At 36.6% G+C, this 26,576-nt stretch overlaps 1 protein-coding gene across 2 annotated transcripts; it reads left to right on the top strand.

Annotated features, from left to right (window-relative positions):
• Positions 1-533: 533 nt before the first annotated feature.
• Positions 534-26,264, top strand: LOC131459652 (tetraspanin-18-like). Of its 2 annotated transcripts, none has more exons than XM_058629667.1 (9): positions 534-653; positions 18,507-18,583; positions 22,274-22,351; positions 22,672-22,866; positions 23,592-23,666; positions 24,135-24,233; positions 24,322-24,489; positions 24,895-24,978; positions 25,578-26,264. In XM_058629667.1, the coding sequence occupies exons 3-9, from the start codon at positions 22,289-22,291 to the stop codon at positions 25,623-25,625; spliced, it is 732 nt and encodes a 243-aa protein (XP_058485650.1). In that variant the 5' UTR covers positions 534-653; positions 18,507-18,583; positions 22,274-22,288; the 3' UTR covers positions 25,626-26,264. The 2 variants fall into 2 exon arrangements, with proteins under 2 accessions (XP_058485650.1, XP_058485649.1); XM_058629666.1 differs by having other exon boundaries at positions 18,507-18,592.
• The last annotated feature ends 312 nt before the right edge of the window (positions 26,265-26,576 follow it).

Raw genomic sequence — 26,576 nt, 5'->3', positions numbered from 1 at the left:
TCTTAACCGTTGATCTTTCATGTTTTTTGTTCAATATGAAATTATTCTGGCAAAGAATTTTCACTAATTGTAGACTCAGTAATTGAGAAGTCAGAAATTAATCAAGCATAACATTCAACCACTAAAACAAAATGTTCTGTTCACGATGAATGCAAGTAAATGAAACTGTAATAACCCTTAATCAACAAGATTTTTTTGTAAAACTGTACATTTGAAAATGCAACACAATACAAACTATAACTATATTTTAACATAAAATTAAAAAAAATAAATAGATATATACAGTATATATCGGCTAGAGAGCCTCCACACAAACTGGTTAATTAACCATTACAGAAACATAAAGAATGATTGATGATAATTACTAATGCTGTTAATTTGGGGCAGCTGTGGCTTTGGCTGGTGGTCGAATGTGTGTTGGTGTGTGTGTGTGTGTGTGTGTGTTCGTGTGTGAGTGAGTCAGTGAGTCCGTGAGAGAGAGAGAGAGAGACTGTCTGACTGCTCGTGACTTTCAGATGGTCCGTGAACGCAGCAGTGTGGGACATTTGTGGATACACACTTCACCAGGAGACAAGATAACTCACTGTTGTCTTCACTTCCACTTCAGTCTGAAGACGTTTTGAGGACAAAGAGGCTCGTTTTGTTTCTCAGTGGTGAGTATCTACAGCTGTTTGTCATTATCTTTGCAAAATTGGTTAAAATTAGGATTTTTGAACACCGAGGTTCTCCATCCACCTCCGTTTTTAAAGTCTACAGTAAAGACCTTCAGTTTTTTTGTTGTTAAGTTGGGCTTTTCAAAGTGAAGGGAATTCTTTCAAGTACTTACGTACTAATGTGTGTAGTGATACACTCGTCTGTCTTATGTTAAAGGGATATTGCAGTGTTTTAAAGTGTGGTTGTATGAGGGACTAACCCCTGCTCACTGTGACCACCACAAAACCATGGGCCATAGACATGGACACTTGTCGAGCGGACTATGTCTGTCTGTCCATCTTTATATAAAAATGACTTTTTCTCAGTATGTATCTATGTAGTAGTAACCTCTAGTTTGCCGTGTTAAAAGGGCCACTTCACCCAAGCAAATATACAGGGTTTTTACTAATTTCCTGAGATGAATGTGTTAGTTGATCATCAGACAGTGGATCTGAGATACATGTCTCATTCCCACAACAACAGAGGAAGATGGGATTGAAAAATATAAATAAAATTTACAAAAAGTCGACATCAAAGTCACTTCCTTAAGAGAAAAAAAAATGCCCTTCACTGTTTCTGCCAATTGATAAAAGTTAATTAATCCAACTCTGTAAAAGTGTGAATTACACAAACAAAACAGCCCTTTAAATGTTCCCTAAAGGCTAGAGATGTAATGTATTCGTTTCAAGAGAGATTTCTGTCACTCACTCTGTCGAAAAGGAAGGAGGGGAGGAGGATCTTCTCCTCCATTTGCTAATTAAATAAGCAACTCTTTAACGCAGCCACATCATGCTCACACTGTGGGGCTCTTTGAAAGGTTTGTAGTTTTAACAAGATTAAATCCAGACTGAATGGAGCAGCAGATGGTCAGAACACACTGCCTGCCAAACACTGACCACTTCACTGTCACAGCACGGGACCTTCATCAGTCTCATCCTGTCTCCTGTTAGTTCACCACATAAAAAAAATGTTTACTGAGATTAAATTAATATACCGAATCAGAGATAAACGATGCCTGTGTGTAGAACCAATACAATAAATGACTGTATGATTGAAATGTTATATCCAGTATTAAATAAATTACTTTAAAACTAAAGAATAAATATATTCTTTTTTTAAATTATTTTTAAATAATAAATATTAGGTAAATCGGTCACTTTAAATTGTCCATAGGTCTGGATATTAGAGTGAATGGTTGTTTGTCTCTATGTGTGAGGCCCTGCAATGGACTGGCAAACTGTCCAGGGTGTACCCTACCTTTCGCCCTAAATCAGCTGAGATTGGTACAGCACCCCCCGTGACCCTCCGATGGAGGATAAAGCTGTAGATAATGGATAGATGATAAATCGAAGATGCAAGCCGTACAAAATTTAATTAGGGTCGTGATTGGCCCGTGGGCCGGATTTTGAGCATGCCTGATTTAGACAAAGTGGTATTTTTGTGGAATCACCCTTTAAAACTTGTAGAGAGAGAGAGAGCGAGAGAGAGAGAGACTCACAAGCCCCACCCTAATTCCCTGTTTTGACCAGAACTCTATGCGCTTTTAGGTGATTTTAAGAAAAACTACATGTCATATGAAAATGAAAACAACACACAGGGTTAGACAACAACCATAGCAATGTTTTTTTGTGTCTCATTTTGGACGTCTTACTGAACTATGACTCTTTTGTCTCAAATACTACATACTAACCGTTAGTATGTCGTCCAATATATGAAAAAAAAAGTCATCCTGTAGTATCACTCAAAGTAAAATCACTCAAAAAAGTCATATTATAGTATGTCGTCCAAAATCTGTCAAAAACGTCATAGTATAGTATGTTGTCCAAAATCACTCAAAAATGTCATTATGTTCTCCAAAATGGGTCAAAAAAGTCATACTATAGTATGTCATCCAAAATCGGGCAAAAAGTCACACTATAGTATGTCGTCCAAAATCGGTCAAAAACGTCATAGTACAGTTTGTCGTCCAAATTGGGTCAAAAAAGTCATCGTATAGAATGTTGTCAAAAATCGGTCAAAAACTTCATAGTTTAGTATGTCGTCCAAAATGGGTCAAAAAAGTCATAGTATAGTATGTCGTCAAAAATCGGTCAAAAAAGTCATAGTATAGTATGTCGTCCAAAATGGGTCAAAAAAAGTCATAGTATAGTATGTCATCCAAAATGGGTCAAAAAAGTCATAGTATAGTATGTCGTCCAAAATGGGTCAAAAAAGTCATAGTATAGTATGTCGTCCAAAATGGGTCAAAAAAGTCATAGTATAGTATGTCGTCCAAAATAACTCAAAAATGTCATAGTATAGTATGTCGTCCAAAATAACTCAAAAATGTCATAGTATAGTATGTTGTCAAAAATCGGTCCAAAAAGTCATAGTACAGTATATCGCCAAAAATAGGTTAAAAAAGTCATAGTATAGTATGTCGTCCAAAATCTGTCAAAAACGTCATAGTTTAGTATGTCGTCCAAAATCGGTCCAAAAAGTCATAGTATAGTATGTCGTCCAGAATCGGCCAAAAACGTCATAGTATAGTATGTTGTCCAAAATCGGTCAAAAACATCATAGTATAGTATGTCGTCAAAAATCGGTCCAAAAAGTCATAGTATAGTATGTCTTCCAACAGTAATCCATCACATTTCAGGGCTTCAGAGGGTACTTGTTTCAAACAGGGTTTGAACCCGGGACTTCTTGGTCAAAGGCAAAAGCATTACCACTACACCAACCTTGTGGCTAAGCTTTGCAGTATGTCGTCCAAAATGGGTCAAAAACGACATAGTATAGAATGTTGTCCAAAATCGGTCAAAATAGTCATAGTATAGCATATCGTCCAAAATCGGTCAAAAAAGTCATAGTATAGTATGTCGTCCAAAATCGGTCAAAAACGTCATAGTATAGTATGTCGTCTGAAATCACTCAAAAATGTCATAGTATAGTATGTCGTCCAAAATCACTCAAAAATGTCATCGTATAGTATGTCGTCCAAAATCACTCAAAATGTCTTAGTATAGTATGTCGTGCAAAATTGGTCAAAAACTTCATAGTATAGTATGTCATCCAAAATCATTCAAAAACGTCATAGTATAGTATGTCGTCCAAAATCATTCAAAAACGTCATAGTATAGTATGTCGTCAGAAATCGATCAAAAACGTCATAGTTTAGTATGTCATCAAAAATCTGTCCAAAAAGTCATAGTATAGTATGTCGTCAAAAATCGGTCAAAAAAGTCATAGTATAGTATGTCGTCCAAAATCACTCAAAAATGTCATAGTATAGTATGTCATCCAAAATCACTCAAACATGTCATAGTATAGTATGTCGTCCAAAATCGGTCAAAAACGTCATAGTATAGTATGTCGTCCAAAATTGATCAAAAACGTCATAGTATAGTATGTCGTCCAAAATGGGTCAAAAAAAGTCATAGTATAGTATGTCGTCCAAAATGGGTCAAAAATGTCATAGTATAGTATGTTGTCAAAACTCGGTCCAAAAAGTCATAGTATAGTATGTTGTCCAAAATGGGTCAAAAACTTCATAGTTTAGTATGTCGTCAAAAATCGGTCCAAAAAGTCATAGTATAGTATGTCGTCCAAAATCGGTCCAAAAAGTCATAGTATAGTATGTCGTCCGAAATCTGTCAAAAATGTCATAGTATAGTATGTCGTCCAAAATTGGTCAAAAACTTCATAGTATAGTATGTCATCCAAAATCAGTCAAAAACGTCATAGTATAGTATGTCGTCCAAAATCACTCAAAAATGTCATAGTATAGTATGTCGTCCAAAATAACTCAAAAATGTCATTGTATAGTATGTCGTCCAAAATAACTCAAAAATGTCATAGTATAGTATGTTGTCAAAAATCGGTCCAAAAAGTCATAGTACAGTATGTCGCCAAAAATAGGTCAAAAAAGTCATAGTATAGTATGTCGTCCAAAATCGGTCAAAAACGTCATAGTTTAGTATGTCGTCCAAAAAGTCATAGTATAGTATGTCGTCCGAAATCTGTCAAAAACGTCATAGTATAGTATGTTGTCCAAAATGGGTCAAAAAGTCATAGTATAGTATGTCATCCAAAATGGGTCAAAAAAGTCATAGTATAGTATGTCGTCCAAAATGGGTCAAAAAAGTTATAGTATAGTATGTCGTCCAAAATCATTCAAAAACGTCATAGTATAGTATGTCGTCCAAAAACGGTCAAAAACGTCATAGTATAGTATGTCATCCAAAATGGGTCAAAAAAGTCATAGTATAGTATGAGGTCCAAAATCGGTCAAAAACGTCATAGTATAGTATGTCGTCAAAAATCGGTCAAAAACGTCATAGTTTAGTATGTCGTCAAAAATCGGTCCAAAAAGTCATAGTATAGTATGTCTTCCAACAGTAATCCATCACATTTCAGGGCTTCAGAGGGTACTTGTTTCAAACAGGGTTTGAACCCGGGACTTCTTGGTCAAAGGCAAAAGCATTACCACTACACCAACCTTGTGGCTAAGCTTTGCAGTATGTCGTCCAAAATGGGTCAAAAAAGTCATAGTATAGTATGTCGTCCAAAATCGGTCAAAAACGTCATAGTATAGTATGTCGTCTGAAATCACTCAAAAATGTCATAGTGTAGTATGTTGTCCAAAATCACTCAAAAAAGCCATAGTGTAGTATGTTGTCCAAAATCACTCAAAAATGTCATCGTATAGTATGTCGTCCAAAATTGGTCAAAAACTTCATAGTATAGTATGTTGTCCAAAATCGGTCAAAAACGTCATAGTATAGTATGTCGTCCAAAATCACTCAAAAACGTCATAGTATTGTATGTCGTCCAAAATCACTCAAAAATGTCATAGTATAGTATGTCGTCCAAAATCGGTCAAAAACGTCATAGTATAGTATGTCATCCAAAATCGGTCAAAAAGTCATAGTATAGTAAGTCGTCCAAAATTGGTCAAAATAGTCATAGTATAGTATGTCGTCCAAAATCGGTCCAAAAAGTCATAGTATAGTATGTCGTCCAAAATCACTCAAAAATGTCATAGTATAGTATGTGGTCCAAAATCGGTCAAAAACGTCATAGTTTAGTATGTCGTCAAAAATCGGTCAAAAAAGTCATAGTATAGTATGTCGTCCAAAATCACTCAAAAATGTCATAGTATAGTATGTCGTCCAAAATCGGTCAAAAAAGTCATAGTATAGTATGTCGTCCAAAACGGGTCAAAAACGTCATAGTATAGTATGTCGTCCAAAATCACTCAAAAATGTCATAGTATAGTATGTCGTCCAAAATCGGTCAAAAAAGTCATAGTATAGTTTGTCGTCCAAAATCGGTCAAAAACTTCATAGTTTAGTATGTCGTCAAAAATCGGTCAAAAAAGTCATAGTATAGTATGTCGTCCAAAATCGGTCAAAAACTTCATAGTTTAGTATGTCGTCAAAAATCGGTCAAAAACGTCATAGTATAGTATGTCGTCCAAAATTGGTCAAAAACGTCATAGTATAGTATGTCGTCCAAAATCACTCAAAAATGTCATAGTATAGTATGTCGTCCAAAATTGGTCAAAAACTTCATAGTATAGTATGTCATCCAAAATCAGTCAAAAACGTCATAGTATAGTATGTCGTCCAAAATCACTCAAAAATGTCATAGTATAGTATGTCGTCCAAAATCGGTCAAAAAAGTCATAGTATAGTATGTCGTCCAAAACGGGTCAAAAACGTCATAGTATAGTATGTCGTCCAAAATCACTCAAAAATGTCATAGTATAGTATGTCGTCCAAAATCGGTCAAAAAAGTCATAGTATAGTTTGTCGTCCAAAATCGGTCAAAAACTTCATAGTTTAGTATGTCGTCAAAAATCGGTCAAAAAAGTCATAGTATAGTATGTCGTCCAAAATCGGTCAAAAACTTCATAGTTTAGTATGTCGTCAAAAATCGGTCAAAAACGTCATAGTATAGTATGTCGTCCAAAATTGGTCAAAAACGTCATAGTATAGTATGTCGTCCAAAATCACTCAAAAATGTCATAGTATAGTATGTCGTCCAAAATCGGTCAAAAAAGTCATAGTATAGTATGTCGTCCAAAATCGGTCAAAAACGTCATAGTTTAGTATGTCGTCAAAAATCGGTCAAAAACGTCATAGTATAGTATGATGTCCAAAATCACTCAAACATGTCATAGTATAGTATGTCGTCCAAAATCACTCAAACATGTCATAGTATAGTATGTCGTCCGAAATCTGTCAAAAACGTCATAGTATAGTATGTCGTCCAAAATTGGTCAAAAACTTCATAGTATAGTATGTCGTCCAAAACCGGTCAAAAACGTCATAGTTTAGTATGTCGTCAAAAATCGGTCCAAAAAGTCATAGTATAGTATGTCGTCCAAAATCGGTCCAAAAACTCATAGTTTAGTATGTCGCCCAAAATCTGTCAAAAAAGTCATAGTATAGTATGTCGTCCAAAATCGGTCAAAAAAGTTATAGTATAGTATGTCGTCCAAAATTGGTCAAAATAGTCATAGTATAGTATGTTGTCCAAAATCGGTCAAAAACGTCATAGTTTAGTATGTCGTCCAAAATCACTCAAAAATGTCATAGTATAGTATGTCGTCCAAAATCGGTCAAAAACTTCATAGTTTAGTATGTCGTCAAAAATCGGTCAAAAACGTCATAGTATAGTATGTCGTCCAAAATTGGTCAAAAACGTCATAGTATAGTATGTCGTCCAAAATCACTCAAAAATGTCATAGTATAGTATGTCGTCCAAAATCGGTCAAAAAAGTCATAGTATAGTATGTCGTCCAAAATCGGTCAAAAACGTCATAGTTTAGTATGTCGTCAAAAATCGGTCAAAAACGTCATAGTATAGTATGTCGTCCAAAATCGGTCCAAAAAGTCATAGTATAGTATGTCGTCAGAAATCGGTCAAAAACGTTATAGTATAGTATGTTGTCAAAAATCGGTCCAAAAAGTCATAGTATAGTATGTTGTCCAAAATCGGTCAAAAACGTCATAGTATAGTATGTCGCCCAAAATCTGTCAAAAAAGTCATAGTATAGTATGTCGTCCAAAATCGGTCAAAAAAGTTATAGTATAGTATGTCGTCCAAAATTGGTCAAAATAGTCATAGTATAGTATGTTGTCCAAAATCGGTCAAAAACGTCATAGTTTAGTATGTCGTCCAAAATCGGTCCAAAAATTCATAGTTTAGTATTTCGTCCAAAATCACTCAAAAATGTCATAGTATAGTATGTCGTTCAAAATCACTCAAAAATGTCATAGTATAGTATGTCGTCCAAAATCGGTCAAAAACGTCATAGTATAGTATGTCGTCCAAAATCGGTCAAAAACGTCATAGTATAGTATGTCGTCCACAATTGGTCAAAAACGTCATAGTATAGTATGTCGTCCAAAATGGGTCAAAAAAAGTCATAGTATAGTATGTTGTCCAAAATTGGTCAAAAACTTCATAGTTTCGTATGTCGTCAAAAATCGGTCCAAAAAGTCACAGTATAGTATGTCGTCCAAAATCGGTCCAAAAAGTCATAGTATAGTATGTCGTCCGAAATCTGTCAAAAACGTCATAGTATAGTATGCCGTCCAAAATTGGTCAAAAACTTCATAGTATAGTATGTCGTCCAAAATCGGTCCAAAAAGTCATAGTATAGTATGTCGTCAGAAATCGGTCAAAAACGTTATAGTATAGTATGTTGTCAAAAATCGGTCCAAAAAGTCATAGAATAGTATGTCGTCCAAAATTGATCAAAAACGTCATAGTATAGTATGTCGTCCAAAATGGGTCAAAAAAAGTCATAGTATAGTATGTCGTCCAAAATGGGTCAAAAATGTCATAGTATAGTATGTTGTCAAAAATCGGTCCAAAAAGTCATAGTATAGTATGTCGTCCAAAATTGATCAAAAACGTCATAGTATAGTATGTTGTCAAAAATCGGTCCAAAAAGTCATAGTATAGTATGTTGTCCAAAATCGGTCAAAAACTTCATAGTTTAGTATGTCGTCAAAAATCGGTCCAAAAAGTCATAGTATAGTATGTCGTCCAAAATGGGTCAAAAAAGTCATACTATAGTATGTCGTCCAAAATCGGTCAAAAACGTCATAGTATAGTATGTCGTCAAAAATCGGTCCAAAAAGTCATAGTATAGTATGTCGTCCAAAATCGGTCCAAAAATTCATAGTTTAGTATGTCGTCCAAAATCACTCAAAAATGTCATAGTATAGTATGTGGTCCAAAATCGGTCAAAAACGTCATAGTTTAGTATGTCGTCCAAAATCACTCAAAAATGTCATAGTATAGTATGTCGTCCAAAATCACTAAAAAATGTCATAGTATAGTATGTCGTCCAAAATCGGTCAAAAAAGTCATAGTATAGTATGTCGTCCAAAATCGGTCAAAAACTTCATAGTTTCGTATGTCGTCAAAAATCGGTCCAAAAAGTCACAGTATAGTATGTCGTCCAAAATCGGTCCAAAAAGTCATAGTATAGTATGTCGTCCGAAATCTGTCAAAAACGTCATAGTATAGTATGCCGTCCAAAATTGGTCAAAAACTTCATAGTATAGTATGTCGTCCAAAATCGGTCCAAAAAGTCATAGTATAGTATGTCGTCAGAAATCGGTCAAAAACGTTATAGTATAGTATGTTGTCAAAAATCGGTCCAAAAAGTCATAGTATAGTATGTCGTCCAAAATTGATCAAAAACGTCATAGTATAGTATCTCGTCCAAAATGGGTCAAAAAAAGTCATAGTATAGTATGTCGTCCAAAATGGGTCAAAAATGTCATAGTATAGTATGTTGTCAAAAATCGGTCCAAAAAGTCATAGTATAGTATGTTGTCCAAATTCAGTCAAAAACTTCATAGTTTAGTATGTCGTCAAAAATCGGTCCAAAAAGTCATAGTATAGTATGTCGTCCAAAATCACTCAAAAATGTCATAGTATAGAATGTCGTTCAAAATCACTCAAAAATGTCATAGTATAGTATGTCGTCCAAAATGGGTCAAAAAAAGTCACAGTATAGTATGTCGTCCAAAATCGGTCCAAAAAGTCATAGTATAGTATGTCGTCCGAAATCTGTCAAAAACGTCATAGTATAGTATGTCGTCCAAAATTGGTCAAAAACTTCATAGTATAGTATGTCGTCCAAAATCGGTCAAAAACGTCATAGTATAGTATGTCGTCCAAAATCGGTCCAAAAAGTCATGGTTTAGTATGTCGTCCAAAATCACTCAAAAATGTCATAGTATAGTATGTCGTTCAAAATCACTCAAAAATGTCATAGTATAGTATGTCGTCCAAAATCGGTCAAAAACGTCATAGTATAGTATGTCGTCCGAAATCTGTCAAAAACGTCATAGTATAGTATGTCGTCCAAAATTGGTCAAAAACGTCATAGTATAGTATGTCGTCCACAATTGGTCAAAAACGTCATAGTATAGTATGTCGTCCAAAATGGGTAAAAAAAAGTCATAGTATAGTATGTTGTCCAAAATCGGTCAAAAACTTCATAGTTTCGTATGTCGTCAAAAATCGGTCCAAAAAGTCACAGTATAGTATGTCGTCCAAAATCACTCAAAAATGTCATAGTATAGTATGTCGTTCAACATCACTCAAAAATGTCATAGTATAGTATGTCGTCCGAAATCTGTCAAAAACGTCATAGTATAGTATGTCGTCCAAAATTGGTCAAAAACGTCATAGTATAGTATGTCGTCCACAATTGGTCAAAAACGTCATAGTATAGTATGTCGTCCAAAATTGGTCAAAAACGTCATAGTATGTCGTCCACAATTGGTCAAAAACGTCATAGTATAGTATGTCGTCCAAAATCTGTCAAAAAGTCATACTATAGTATGTTGTCCAAAATCGTCGTAGTATAGTATGTCTTTCAACAGTAAACCATCATGTTTCAGGGCTTCAGAGGGCACTTGTTCCAATCAGGGCTTGAACCCGGGACTTCTTGGTCAAAGGCAAGAGCATTACCACTACACCAACCTTGTGGCTGAGCTTTGCCGTATGTCGTCAAAAAGTCATAGTATAGTATGTCGACCAAAATCGGTCAAAAAATTCATAGTATAGTATGTTGTCAAAAATCGGTCCAAAAAGTCATAGTATAGTGTGTCGTCCAAAATCGGTCAAAAAAGTCATAGTATAGTATGTCGCCCAAAATCTGTCAAAAAAGTCATAGTATAGTATGTCGTCAAAAATCGGTCCAAAAAGTCATAGTATAGTATGTCGTCCAAAATCGGTCAAAAAAGTCATAGTATAGTATGAGGTCAGAAATCGGTCAAAAACGTCATACTTTAGTATGTCGTCAAAAATCGGTCCAAAAAGTCATAGTTTAGTATGTCGTCCAAAATCACTCAAAAATGTCATAGTATAGTATGTCGCCCAAAATCTGTCAAAAAAGTCATAGTATAGTATGTCGTCAAAAATCGGTCCAAAAAGTCATAGTATAGTATGTCGTCCAAAATCGGTCAAAAAAGTCATAGTATAGTATGAGGTCAGAAATCGGTCAAAAACGTCATACTTTAGTATGTCGTCAAAAATCGGTCCAAAAAGTCATAGTTTAGTATGTCGTCCAAAATTGGTCAAAAACTTCATAGTATAGTATGTCGTCCAAAACCGGTCAAAAACGTCATAGTTTAGTATGTCGTCAAAAATCGGTCCAAAAAGTCATAGTATAGTATGTCGTCCAAAATCGGTCCAAAAACTCATAGTTTAGTATGTCGTCCAAAATCACTCAAAAATGTCATAGTATAGTATGTCGTCCAAAATCGGTCAAAAAAGTCATAGTATAGTATGTCGTCCAAAACGGGTCAAAAACGTCATAGTATAGTATGTTGTCCAAAATGGGTCAAAAATGTCATAGTATAGTATGTTGTCAAAAATCGGTCCAAAAAGTCATAGTATAGTATGTCGTCCAAAATCGGTCAAAAACTTCATAGTTTAGTATGTCGTCAGAAATCGGTCAAAAACGTCATAGTATAGTATGTCGTCCAAAATCGGTCCAAAAAGTCATAGTATAGTATGTCGTCAGAAATCGGTCAAAAACGTTATAGTATAGTATGTTGTCAAAAATCGGTCCAAAAAGTCATAGTATAGTATGTCGTCCAAAATGGGTCAAAAAAGTCATACTATAGTATGTCGTCCAAAATCGGTCAAAAACGTCATAGTATAGTATGTCGTCCAAAATCACTCAAAAATGTCATAGTATAGTATGTCGTCCAAAATCACTCAAAAATGTCATAGTATAGTATGTCGTCCAAAATCGGTCAAAAACGTCATAGTATAGTATGTCATCCAAAATCGGTCAAAAAGTCATAGTATAGTATGTCGTCCAAAATTGGTCAAAATAGTCATAGTATAGTATGTCGTCCAAAATCGGTCAAAAACGTCATAGTTTAGTATGTCGTCAAAAATCGGTCCAAAAAGTCATAGTATAGTATGTCGTCCAAAATCGGTCCAAAAAGTCATAGTTTAGTATGTCGTCCAAAATCACTCAAAAATGTCATAGTATAGTATGTGGTCCAAAATCGGTCAAAAACGTCATAGTTTAGTATGTCGTCAAAAATCGGTCAAAAAAGTCATAGTATAGTATGTCGTCCAAAATCACTCAAAAAAGTCATAGTATAGTATGTCGTCCAAAACGGGTCAAAAACGTCATAGTATAGTATGTTGTCCAAAATGGGTCAAAAATGTCATAGTATAGTATGTTGTCAAAAATCGGTCCAAAAAGTCATAGTATAGTATGTCGTCCAAAATCGGTCAAAAACTTCATAGTTTAGTATGTCGTCAAAAATCGGTCAAAAAAGTCATAGTATAGTATGTCGTCCAAAATCGGTCAAAAACTTCATAGTTTAGTATGTCGTCAAAAATCGGTCCAAAAAGTCATAGTATAGTATGTCGTCCAAAATCGGTCAAAAAAGTCATAGTATAGTATGTCATCCAAAATCATTCAAAAACGTCATAGTATAGTATGTCGTCCAAAATCTGTCAAAAAAGTCATAGTATAGTATGTCGCCCAAAATCTGTCAAAAAAGTCATAGTATAGTATGTCGTCAAAAATCGGTCCAAAAAGTAATAGTATAGTTTGTCGTCCAAAATCGGTCAAAAAAGTCATAGTATAGTATGAGGTCAGAAATCGGTCAAAAACGTCATACTTTAGTATGTCGTCAAAAATCGGTCCAAAAAGTCATAGTTTCGTATGTCGTCCAAAATCACTCAAAAATGTCATAGTATAGTATGATGTCCAAAATCACTCAAACATGTCATAGTATAGTATGTCGTCCAAAATCACTCAAACATGTCATAGTATAGTATGTCGTCCGAAATCTGTCAAAAACGTCATAGTATAGTATGTCGTCCAAAATTGGTCAAAAACTTCATAGTATAGTATGTCGTCCAAAACCGGTCAAAAACGTCATAGTTTAGTATGTCGTCAAAAATCGGTCCAAAAAGTCATAGTATAGTATGTCGTCCAAAATCGGTCCAAAAACTCATAGTTTAGTATGTCGTCCAAAATCACTCAAAAATGTCATAGTATAGTATGTCGTCCAAAATCGGTCAAAAAAGTCATAGTATAGTATGTCGTCCAAAACGGGTCAAAAACGTCATAGTATAGTATGTTGTCCAAAATGGGTCAAAAATGTCATAGTATAGTATGTTGTCAAAAATCGGTCCAAAAAGTCATAGTATAGTATGTCGTCCAAAATCGGTCAAAAACTTCATAGTTTAGTATGTCGTCAAAAATCGGTCAAAAAAGTCATAGTATAGTATGTTGTCCAAAATCGGTCAAAAACTTCATAGTTTAGTATGTCGTCAGAAATCGGTCAAAAACGTCATAGTATAGTATGTCGTCCAAAATTGGTCCAAAAAGTCATAGTATAGTATGTCGTCAGAAATCGGTCAAAAACGTTATAGTATAGTATGTTGTCAAAAATAGGTCCAAAAAGTCATAGTATAGTATGTGGTCCAAAATCGGTCAAAAACGTCATAGTTTAGTATGTCGTCAAAAATCGGTCCAAAAAGTCACAGCATAGTATGTCGTCCAAAATCGGTCCAAAAAGTCATAGTATAGTATGTCGTCCGAAATCTGTCAAAAACGTCATAGTATAGTATATCGTCCAAAATCGGTCAAAAACGTCATAGTTTAGTATGTTGTCAAAAATCGGTCCAAAAAGTCATAGTATATAGTATGTCGTCCATAATCGGTCCAAAAAGTCATGGTTTAGTATGTCGTCCAAAATCATTCAAAAATGTCATAGTATAGTATGTCGTTCAAAATCACTCAAAAATGTCATAGTATAGTATGTCGTCCAAAATCGGTCAAAAAAGTCATAGTATAGTATGTCGTCCAAAATGGGTCAAAATAGTCATAGTATAGTATGTCGTCCAAAATGGGTCAAAAACGTCATAGTATAGTATGTTGTCCAAAATGGGTCAAAAACGTTATAGTATAGTATGTCGTCCAAAATCGGTCCAAAAAGTCATAGTATAGTATGTCGTCCAAAATCGGTCAAAAAAGTCATAGTATAGTATGTCATCCAAAATCATTCAAAAACGTCATAGTTTAGTATGTCGTCAAAAATTGGTCCAAAAAGTCATAGTATAGTATGTCGTCCAAAATCGGTCCAAAAAGTCATGGTCTAGTATGTCGTCAAAAATCGGTCCAAAAAGTCATAGTGTAGTATGTCGTCCAAATTGGTCAAAAAAGTCATAGTATAGTATGTCTTCCAACAGTAAACCATCACATTTCAGGGATTTAGAGGGTACTTGTTTCAAACAGGGATTGAACCCAGGACTTCTTGGTCAAAGGCAAGAGCTTTACCACTACACCAACCTTGTGGCTGAGCTTTGCAGTATGTCGTCAAAAATTCATAGTATAGTATGTCGTCCAAAATCGGTCAAAGAATTCATAGTATAGTATGTCGTCCAAAATCGTCCAAAAAAGTCATAGTATAGTATGTCGTCCAAAATCGGTCCAAAAAGTCATAGTATAGTATGTCGTCCTAAATCTGTCAAAAAAGTCATAGTATAGTATGTCGTCCAAAATCGGTCAAAAACGTCATAATTTAGTATGTCGTCAAAAATCGGTCCAAAAAGTCATAGTATAGTATGTCGTCCAAAATCGGTCCAAAAAGTCATGGTTTAGTATGTCGGCCAAAATCACTCAAAAATGTCATAGTATAGTACGTCGTTCAAAATCACTCAAAAATGTCATAGTATAGTATGTCGTCCAAAATCGGTCAAAAAAGTCCGAGTATAGTATGTCGTCCAAAATCGGTCAAAAACGTCATATTATAGTATGTCATCCAAAATCGGTCAAAAAGTCATAGTATAGTATGTCGTCCAAAATCTGTCAAAAAGTCATAGTATAGTATGTCGTCCAAAATCGGTCAAAATAGTCATAGTATAGTATTTCGTCCAAAATCGGTCAAAAAAGTCATAGTATAGTATGTCGTCCAAAATCGGTCAAAAACGTCATAGTATAGTATGTCATCAAAAATCGGTCCAAAAAGTCATAGTATAGTATGTCGTCCAAAATGGGTCAAAAAAGTCATACTATAGTATGTCGTCCAAAATCGGTCAAAAACGTCATAGTATAGTATGTCGTCCAAAATCACTCAAAAATGTCATAGTATAGTATGTCGTCCAAAATCACCCAAAAAAGTCATAGTGTAGTATGTCGACCAAAATCAGTCAAAAACGTCATAGTATAGTATGTCGCCAAAAATCAGTCAAAAACGTCATAGTATAGTATGTCGTCCAAAATCACTCAAAAAGTCATAGTGTAGTATGTCGTCCAAAATCACTCAAAAATGTCATAGTATAGTATGTCGTCCAAAATCACTCAAAAACGTCATAGTATAGTATGTCGTCCAAAATCACTCAAAAATGTCATAGTATAGTATGTCGTCCAAAATCACTCAAAAATGTCATAGTATAGTATGTCGTCCAAAATCACTCAAAAAGTCATAGTGTAGTATGTCGTCCAAAATCACTCAAAAATGTCATAGTATAGTATGTCGTCCAAAATCACTCAAAAACGTCATAGTATAGTATGTCGTCCAAAATCACTCAAAAACGTCATAGTTTAGTATGTCGTCCAAAATCGGTCAAAAACGTCATAGTATAGTATGTCGTCCAAAATCGGTCCAAAAAGTCATAGTATAGTATGTCGTCCGAAATCTGTCAAAAACGTCATAGTATAATATGTCATCCAAAATCATTCAAAATCGTCATAGTATAGTATGTCGTCAGAAATCGGTCAAAAACGTCATAGTTTAGTATGTCATCAAAAATAGGTCCAAAAAGTCATAGTATATAGTATGTCGTCCAAAATCACTCAAACATGTCATAGTATAGTATGTCGTCCAAAATGGGTCAAAAAAGTCATAGGTAAGTATCTCGTCCAAAATGTGACAAAAAGTTACACTTTAGTATGTCGTCCAAAATGTGACAAAAAAGTCATTGTTTCGCAAGACGTCCACTATCAGAGTACACCATTCCTGATGACATAGGATGTGTGAGGGTTTACTCAAAACTGTGGGAGGAGTTACGTGGCAAACTTGGTGGAATAGGAATAAGCGATTATTTTTAACGAGACAAGGACATTTCTGGAATGCAGCACAGACCTGCCATGTTCTGATTAATAACAAATTAAGTGGAAACACTTGCAGTAAAACTATAATATCCAAACAATCCTTTAGTTTTTGCTCCACTCTGCCATGTTAATTCAGTTGCTGTGGTGAGTTAAATGTGAAATAAGTGGTGCAGCTTCGGCACAGTGGCAAATGACTACAGAGTCAGAAACCAGCAAACTGAAGTTCCTCCACAGTTTAACCTGAACCAGCTGCCTCGTCTCCTAATGATGCAGACATTCTCGCACACTGATCACATGGAGAAGACTCTGCGCACTTTCCTGTGTGGTCCTGTGTTAGTTCATCTGCGGGTTTATGATGTCAGGGAGGGACTGGTATCTCACACCTGGTGGACTAACAGCGGCACGGACTGTGCGGATGGTGGACTCCTCACTCTCCACCTTCTGCAGCTGGAATGTATAACTTTGTGTCTCGAGAAGGGTCATTTTTCCGCTTTTCTGTTTTGGTTTGTCCTCAACTGGTTCAGCTCTCACCAGGAACCATTGGCGCCTCAGGTGTTGTCAGAAATATCTCTCTGTCATATGGCGTGTGCTACACGCCATATGGCATAGTATGGACTCATGACACATAGACAGTGTCTCACACACAGGTAACAGTGCTCTTTGCACACATGAGACAAGCAGACACATGCTCTGGTAAAAACATGGATGCCACTAGTGTGGACACCAGGGAAAACTCATTTTAACCACTTAACCACCAGAATCACCTGTATTGGCATTGCATGTACCACATACAACAAAATGACAGTATCTCTCCTTAAAAGAACTGTAAAAATTCTCATACATTTACACTCCCCCGAGCAAACAAATAAGAACAAATATAAAGTGGCTTGTGACATAATAAAGAGTGACTTGTGATACATGCACGTGTCTTTAGTGACCCAAACCGTTTTCCAGAGGACGGCAGAGTGAACAAGTGGTGAGAAGGATATGGATTTAAAAAAGGAAAGAAAAAAAGACTCACCATCATCAACCATGTCTGATTGTAGGAGCCATGTCATATTTGCGAGTTTCCCCCAACCACTAGGGGGTTGTATTTCATTTCTCATATTTTGCCTGAGGCTGACACCGACACTCAGCAGCCAGTAGCTACACAGATCACTACCACATACAAAAGTCTATCAAAGGACACATGAGGCTACTGCTCTACTGTCGCATTTACTGGTTTGTGTCACTTCAATCAAAATCTAACCAAAACAGCAATTCCTGTTTGCACTGGTGTAAAATCACTGATTTTCTCCATGGACTTTTGTGTTGGGGAGTGAGCAATTTCCAAAGTGACTCAAACCACAAATTCTAAGATACCATACATTTATGCAGGTATCTGAATTGTACTGATTGTGTCGTATAAGGACAAAAGCTCAGGTTTGGACAAAGAAAATAGATGATTGTGTTGCTCCTTTTAAGTATAATTTAGTTATAACATCAGTTTGTCTTTACAGAAGAGTATTAAATATCCAGAGAGCGATGGCGATGATGTCATCTGTGGGTGTATTGATGCTGACAGAAAAAGACAAACACTGTGTCTGACAATGTTCATGTCAGCCGCACATATTCTGTATGTTTATGAAATTAATAAAAAGAGCAAGGACTGTGGTGATGTGTGGGTGGAGCTGCTGTCAGTCATTTTGGATGGATGACTCCATCAGTGAGTCACAAGCTGCTTCTGTTTGACACGCTGCTGCTGCTCCATCATCACCACAGCTGCCGGCAGCAGCAACCAGTGACTACAACATGAAAATATTCTAAACCTATCCTAACAAGTGTGTGTTATCATTTAACTACAGGTGCAGAATATACATACACACAGATCTGTCTTCATGTTGGGAACTGATCTTTTGTCTTCATATGTTTGGTCTAAAAAAAAAAGTAGTATGTGACTTTTAAATATAAACAGATGTCTGCTATATTTAAACTATTGTTAAATGATGACTAAGACTTCTACGTACGGTGGTGGTTAGATCTCCCACAAATGTCAGATGGATGTTGAGTGTGACTGAAAAGCTTCAGAGTGAATCCTACTGCTCAACGTTCAGCAGTTTGATGGGATAAATGCTTCTTGCCCCTGCCTGTCCTGCGCTGCTTGGGTAAACACATAAACAGTCCTTCAGTCAGGTCCAAACTAACTCCTTTTTCTTCTTCTCCACAGCTGATGTGAAGCTGCAAGAGGTCAAAGGGTAAGGACTGATTCTCTCACGTTCACCTGGAGCAGGAGCCTTTAAACAGGTACATATGGTACGACACCTTCACTGCACGTTGGTCGTTTCATGGTTTGTTCATGTTACGTCATCAGTGCGTTGTGATGACAACCGTTTGATTGTGAGAACTGTGGCCCTCTAGAGTTGTTGTTGTTTTGTGCGATCAGACAAAAGCCATTTTCAGATATGAACTCTAGAAAATGTTTTTGAGAATTTACTCCAGCGACAACAATTCTATGATAATCAACATATAGCGATGCATCACGATATCTGTCTAACTCAGGGCTCTCAAACTCAAATGACCTGGGGACCAACGAGTGTCTAGTGTGGCCAGTAGGGAGCCGGTCAAGTGGAGAAAAAAAAAATCAAAATTTTTTTGGGAAAAAGCAACTGTTCAGGAGTGGTGGTTTTTGTAGCATTTCAAAATAAAAAAGTTTCTCTGTTTATATGGACTGATATAGTTTACAATATAAAAGTTTTTATGATGCAAAATAAATGTATTACAAAAAAAACCATGCAGAAATAAGTCAGTATAACTTGATATTAAGTTTGAGACCTGATCTAACTGAAGAAAACCAAAGAAAACATTATAAAAAAAATATAATGAGGAAGGTGAAATTATCCAGTATTTTACAGGTGACTTTTTTTTATATTTACCCATTTCATTTATTGCCACACACAGATATGAACCTGGGTCTTGTTTACTGAAATCAGACTGACGGACCTGATCAATTTAAATCTGATAAACTAAGTTACTCTTTGGTGTTGAGGAGCATCTTCTTGTTTATTGACGTGTTTATGTGTGTGCTGCACAGATCAAACCACACATTCACATGTGGTCATGCCCACATGCATTTGGATGTGTTACAGTGTGTGTTACTGTGGCAGATGGTAAACGATGGACTGTTCGTCACATTTTTTCACTGTCAGTTATTTCCAACGTCATCGTCACTCATGATTTTAACATGTCATTTATAAAGTAAGACAGTGGAGACTCAGTCACAGAGAAACGTGTTGTACAGCAAACATGGGGATCCTTCACATCAGTGGATTTATGGTCTTAAGATAAAGCAGGAAATAAATAAATTAAAGCGCCATCATTCATTAAAGCAGCACTCTGACCAACGGAGACGTTGCCTCTGTTATATATCACACAACCAAACATGGTTACCAGCACTGTTGTATAAATATGTTATTGTCATATTTATGATGTCATTAAAACATTTGTATGACTGAAGTTTTTGCATTTTATGGTTCTCTGACCGTATTAAAAACCTATGGACAAACTTGCTTGAAAATGAATAAAAATAAATGCAACATTTCCACCGCTCGGTCACTGTTCTCATCACAAATCTACACTTTTCATTTATGTAGAGAAGATTAATCTTTTCCAAAAAATTTAATAATAATTTTGATGTGACTATAGTACGGAAGAGGATTATTAGGGCCACATGTGGAATTTCTTATGGGGAAACAAAAGAAAATAGAAAGAAAGATAAAAAAAAAAAGAAAGTCAGGATTGGGACATTAATCAGGATATAAAGATTAAAGTCTGATAAATATTTATTTCTGACTTTTTTCTCAGAATTCTGGTTCTAATCCTCTTCCTCCTTGTAGCCTCCTGTTTTATGATATTTTATTTGAATTCAATGACTATTTCCTGTTACTTTGAACCTTGTGGATGCTGTAGCAAAATGTAATATAACAAACATTTTAATTTTAAACAATAAACAGTGAATAAAAAAAACTCTGGATATCTGCACAGGATGACTCAAAATACTGGCCATTGTCCCCAGATAATAGATTGTGATTTCTGACATTACTGGATCTAAAACCATGGTCTCAGTTCTAAAATTGTAGAACCTGGAGGATTTTTTCATTAAATGAAAGCACAACAATAATTTCTAAATCAATGTTTTGTGTCAAATAATTGTTTTTAATTCAGGAATCTGATGCAAAAAGGGTTTTATGAGGTAATTTATGGCTCAGTTGTCACTGATGAAATAACCAACCAATGCAATTGAAGGCAATTACTTGATAAACCTTTGGTTTTCTGCGAGCTGTAGTTACAGTAACAGTTATATTAGGAATTTAGGAATTTAGCTGGAATAAACAAAGAGAAGAAGAGAAGACAACCAAGCTTTCAGCTTCTTATGAGTTGCTCTCAGTGTGTGCTGCCCCTAAGAGGCTGAGTAAAGTAGGTTCAAGCTCAGACACACACCAGATGTTTGCTACAGTATGTTTGAAAGACATTAGATATTATTTTTAAGCGATTATATACTTACATACTCACAGGTGGTATAGTAAGTTTTTGCAGTAAACCCTCACAAATGTTACGCCTGACCTGGCAAAATGTAATCTTGTTTATCCTATACTGGACAAACATACACCAGAGCAAAGACGGAAATTCTATAGAATCCCAAGAGGTCATAATTTACCACTCATGTATGCATATGACACGATAATAGAGTTACCACCTTGAGGAGGAAATCATCATGATGACTGCTGCCATTCTCACTACATGTTTCTTATAATCAAACAAGCACCTGGATTACACTTAAGTGGCAGAGAATGTTCACTGTGCTGTCACCTGCAGTTTCCACACACACACACACACACACACACACACATACAACTGAATATATAACCAGTTTCTCTTTAGACATCTTACACTTTCCCTTATGTATGAGCGGGGAAAGCACAGCTTGCCTCTCTGTGCTCCTGCAGTCTGCATATGTGGGGGTTTCAAGTTCACACTGCAGTTTGTGAAATGACCGCAAACATGTGCATCTGCCCCTTTTTAATCCAACATTTTCATTTAAAAAAGCTGAAATGACAGAATAAAAAAAAAGGTGAACAGGAGTCACTGCCGATACGAAGCCAAACTTCCCTCCTCCCCTGTGTTGCGACAGGTGGCTGCATGTTGGCTTTAACTGGTAAACACCATCAGGGCCTCAGTGCACAGTTGGTCCTGTTCACACCCCCCACTGACGGCCCTGCTCACTTGAACATGTCAGCCTCAGCTCCAGCCAAGCGTCCTTCCATGAGTCATGCGATCCCACGGGGACAAACTTTCGCCGTCACACTGCGCAAAACTGTTTGTGTCCATGTGTCGCGTGCGTGTTCTGCTCATTTCAAGTGGAAATGAACCAGAGAGTTCCTCAGCCTCTGAATGCAGCACACTGTTGCTGCAGTGTGTCATTCTCATCATGTTGTGAATTATTGTTGGTAACACTACACGAACAATATGGTAATTGTATGGTAAGTGTAATATGGGTGGTAATACCATCTCATTTGTATTGAGTGTGAAGGACATGAGGGAGTATCAAGTTCATATTTAAAATAATGGTAATTATCAATTTTGATTCATGAACATTTCAAGTCAATGTAAGTTAATCTCAATACCAAGCTATGACCTGAATATTCATTTGGAAATAACATGAAATGACTGCAATATTATATACTTACTTCTTCACTGTCCTGTTCAATAAAGGCAAAAAAAGAGAGAAAAGGAATAAGATTATTCTACCTCCATTTTACAAAACGATTGTTTTAGCATTACTGTGTTGGTATAGTACTGTAATGTAAATTGTTCTTTTTATATAGTTTGAACGAAGGCAGGGTGATAAATAAAACAAAACCATACAAAATAGCATTATTATTTTTTTCAAAATAACCTATGTTTTGCGTGTGTGTGTGTGTGTGTGTGTGTGTGCAGGGGCAGGTCTCAGCCATGGAGGGCGACTGTCTCAGCTGCATGAAGTACCTGATGTTCATCTTCAACTTTTTCATCTTTGTGAGTTCAAAACGTTTTTTTTTTGTTTTTTTGCCGCACTTCTTCTTCTTCTTCTGTCACTGTCCACAGTGCTGTAAAGTAACAAAGTACAAATACTTTTGTTAAAATCTGAATCAAATTTACACTAATTGTGATTATTATACTGCGTGACTTGTTTCACCTTTGAGCTGTGCTTATATTAACATACTGTATGTCACCACATGGTGGCTCCAGAGAGTGCCAAGTTTTATCATCTTAGATGACTTTCTAATCATTCCTATGGACATTTTATATGACTTGTACCTCTCTTTTTAACATGTAACTATCCCTCCCTCTCACAGCTGGGTGGCTTCCTCCTGCTGGGTGTCAGCATCTGGGTGCTGGTTGACCCGCTGGGCTTTAGGGAGATCATGGCGGTGAACCCGCTGCTGTTCCCGGGCGTGTACGTCGTTCTGGCCATGGGCAGCATGCTGTTCCTGCTCGGCTTCCTGGGCTGCTGCGGCGCCATCAGGGAGAACAAGTGTCTGCTGCTGTTTGTGAGTGTGTTTATGTCACAGTCACTAAACATGTAATATGATATTGAGTATGATTTTTTCACTGATCCTCCATGAAGGAGTTTAGGTTTTTGGCTGCATTTTGCTTACTCCAAGCAACATAAATAACATACTGTATAAATATGCATTACAGTCAAAGCTCTTTCCATCTTCAGTCCCTTGGCAGGCCAATGCCTAAACGACACAGAACAGCAGATATTAGAGATTAAAGTGCAGAATAATAAGAGACAATAAATAAAAAGAGATATTGTTGCTCTCAGATCGTAAATAAAAGTACCACAACGACCACGAAGTACATTAGTATTTGTGCCAATTAGCAATGTATTTACATGTACGTGCGCAGGTCACTAGAGGTCACAAGTCCGTTATGATACAGTGCACATCAGAAACAAGAGCTAAAGGACTGATATGGATGGAGTTTTCTTGGGGTGAGTTGAAGATATTATCAGATTTTGATGGTAAATCCAATACAGTTTCAATCCTAACTCAACCCTAACCCTTTGTACTCACAGAAACTGAGTTTACTTTTCATACAGACATACAGATTATGTGCGAACTTGTTCACTTTCTGTAATATTTTTCGGTTTTTTTTATCATAAACTCTCCCCCTGGATTTGAAATTAAGCAACATGAATCTTTGTCTTTGTGTAGAGTATTCGTCCACAACAATTTACACTGTCCTTTTCCTGTTGTTTGTCTCTTCTCAGTTCTCCATGCTCATCCTCTTCATCTTCCTGGCAGAGTTGGCAGCAGCCATACTGGCCTTCCTCTTCAGGGATCATGTGAGTGTGTCTCGAGAACAGTGGTTTGGTCTCTGGATTATGCTGAGTGGTACTGACTGACTGCTGCAGCAGCACAGGAACACTTTGTGGTTAAAAACAGCCAATTAAAGTCAGTGTCAGATCTGACACAGGTCTGTTGACTGTAAACTGTTACAAACAGCTGGAATCAAGTAACAAACATTAGGTTTATATCTAAACAGAAGTTACCAAGAAATACAACTTCTTTGTTCATTTTCCCAGTAGAATGTCAAATATTCAAATATCTTAACTTCAGCGTCTGAAGAGAATGGTGTGAATTTTGTGCAAAAAAACTTTGCACTGCATTGAGTGTGAACGCACCATCAGACTTTAGATTTCGATGGTGAAAGGTCAAGGTCACGGTGTCCTCACGAAACATCTTATTCTCATATATGATAATGTAAGAATGAGCTTGACATAACTGACCTGACTGTGTTTGTATGTCTGCAGTTAAACAGAGACTATTTCACCAGGGAGCTGAAACGTCACTATCAAGGTCACAACAACTCGGACGTCTTCACATCCATGTGGAACAGCATCATGACCACGGTGACACATCACTTCAGATTTCTTTACGTTGTTAATCCGCTCAGGCTCTTGTGTGCTGTTTCTCTCATCATCGCGCTTCTCCCTTCAGTTCGACTGCTGCGGCGTTAGCGGTCCCGAGGACTTCCAGGAGAGCCTTTTCAGGCTCCTCAGCCCCGGTCACATGGTTCCCGAGGCCTGTTGCCAGAGGAACAGTTACCATGGAGACGTCAGCGTGGAGCAGTGCATGAGTGGAAGGGTGGCCTTCAGACACAGCAAGGTTGCGAAAGGAACAACACACTTAAATTCAAAATGCAATACAAAAAAAAAAAATTTAAAAAAATACAAACGTCCGAAAACAAAACAATTGGATTAACTAATGGAGGCTGTAGAGGATCAACAGACATTGTGCCATGATGTAAAAGTTTTTTTCTATGGACTTTGATTCATTTTCCAGTTAGAAAGTGCTCTTTAACGGCAAGAAAAAATATTAAGCGTGTCTGTAAAATAGCGCAATTCTGTGAGCCTTCTGTTATAGAGTTGATGGAGTCACATACAGCACAGTTATCACTGGCTCTGTGTCAATACTTAACACAACCACAAGCACTTATAGGAGAGGACGGCGGTGTTTTTGTGCATAAACATACACGTCATGTAATAAATACACTTGTGTGTTTTGTTTCAGGGCTGTTACTCAGCAACCGTGAATTATTTTGAGATGTACATCTACTCAGCAGGAGCTCTGGCCATCGCGGTGCTGACAATTGAAGTAAGTGCTATGTCTTCTTAACAGTAATGTAACAGAGTACAAATACTTTTTTACTGAACTTGCGAAGAATATTCACGTATCTGTACTATACTTTGTTATTAATATTTCTATTTTTACTCCACTACATTTCCTCTAACTATCTATGTTACTCGTTACTACCAAATTAAATCAGAAGAAGAAGAGTCTGTATTTAAATAGAGCTTTTCTAGACTTAATGAGCTGCTTTACACCAAACTACGCTGCAACATGGAACATGGTTAGGTGTCTTGCTCAAGGACACATAGAATAGTAGACCCAGGAAATAAACCCACGACCTCCCAGTTGAAAGACAACTCACCCTACCACTGAGCCACCATGGCTCAATCATTACTCCTCACTTTGAGTAAATTCTATATCAGAAAATGACTTTTGTACAGTAAATGTCAAGACTTTACTTTATAAAAAGTGACTTCAACTTCTACCAAAGTACTATTACTAAAGTATTACGTTAAGGCACAATACTGATTCTTCATGCTTTGTACTTAAAATAATGTGATTCAGTTTGTCCCACCGGTTGTTGAACTTGTCATCTTTTAAATGAGTGTAATTTTCTCTTTCAGCTCTTTGCCATGGTGTTTGCGATGTGTCTATTCCGAGGTATCCAGTAACCACCGCGCGCACGTCCATCGTCAGAGAGAAGGCACCGACAGGAGGGAGAAACACAGCTGTGAAATGTGAAACGTGTTTGTACAGTGATCGTTTGCGTGTGTCATTGGTTTCGTGGAGTCGTTTTGTTCTTCACAACAGCAGCGAGGTGTTTGAGGTCCTGCTGCTTCAGGGCACAGTAGACACACACACACACAGGAAGTAATCCGTGACCTGCGACCTGCGGATTAGGTTTAAGTGCTGTCCACAGTGAGAGAAGGTCAAACTCCAGCGATTCAAGGGTTTCCAATGCAGTAAAGTGGACCACAGCTGATTTATATCTTTGATTTGATGATTGGTCATTCTTTAGGGTGTATACTGTACCGTGAACAGAGAGTCACAGCTACACCAACACTGGCATTGATTTCAGGTCCAGTGTGTAACATTTTGGACGCTTTATTGGCAAACATTTTAATATATACAAATGTTTGTTTTTTTGTAGCTTTAGAAAAAGTCTCTCTAACTTAGCACCCGCTCTTTATTGGTCAGTATTGAAGTATTTGTAAGTGGAGAAATGGTTCTGCAATTTATGCTTTATTCTAAATGAGCTATTTGCATTTTTTAGTTCCTACCAAAGGAAGGCCATGCTGAAAAAGTTTGGGAATCATGTGAATTATAGCATTTCACTTTACGTGGATGATGTGACGAATCCGCTCTGCTAGAGCTCTTAAAATATTCTGGGGAACACTGGTTATACCTCATATCATGAAAACATTTATTCCCGTCTCTGAGGGGAGAACTGGTTTGTAAAGTCCTTAAAACGTTACCTTTTCATAGTGTTATGAAATGTTTTAACAAAAAGATTCCAAATGAATTTGCATGGTGAATCATGGAGACTGCAGCGACTCTCCCCAGGCTTCATCTTTCAAATCCTACCTATCCTTATGCACAAGATTTTTTGAAGCTAACTAGTT

This window comes from Solea solea, chromosome 5 (assembly GCF_958295425.1).
Source record: "Solea solea chromosome 5, fSolSol10.1, whole genome shotgun sequence".
Classification (NCBI taxonomy): Eukaryota; Metazoa; Chordata; class Actinopteri; order Pleuronectiformes; family Soleidae; genus Solea; species Solea solea.
This window is presented reverse-complemented; position numbering and strand designations above follow the sequence as displayed.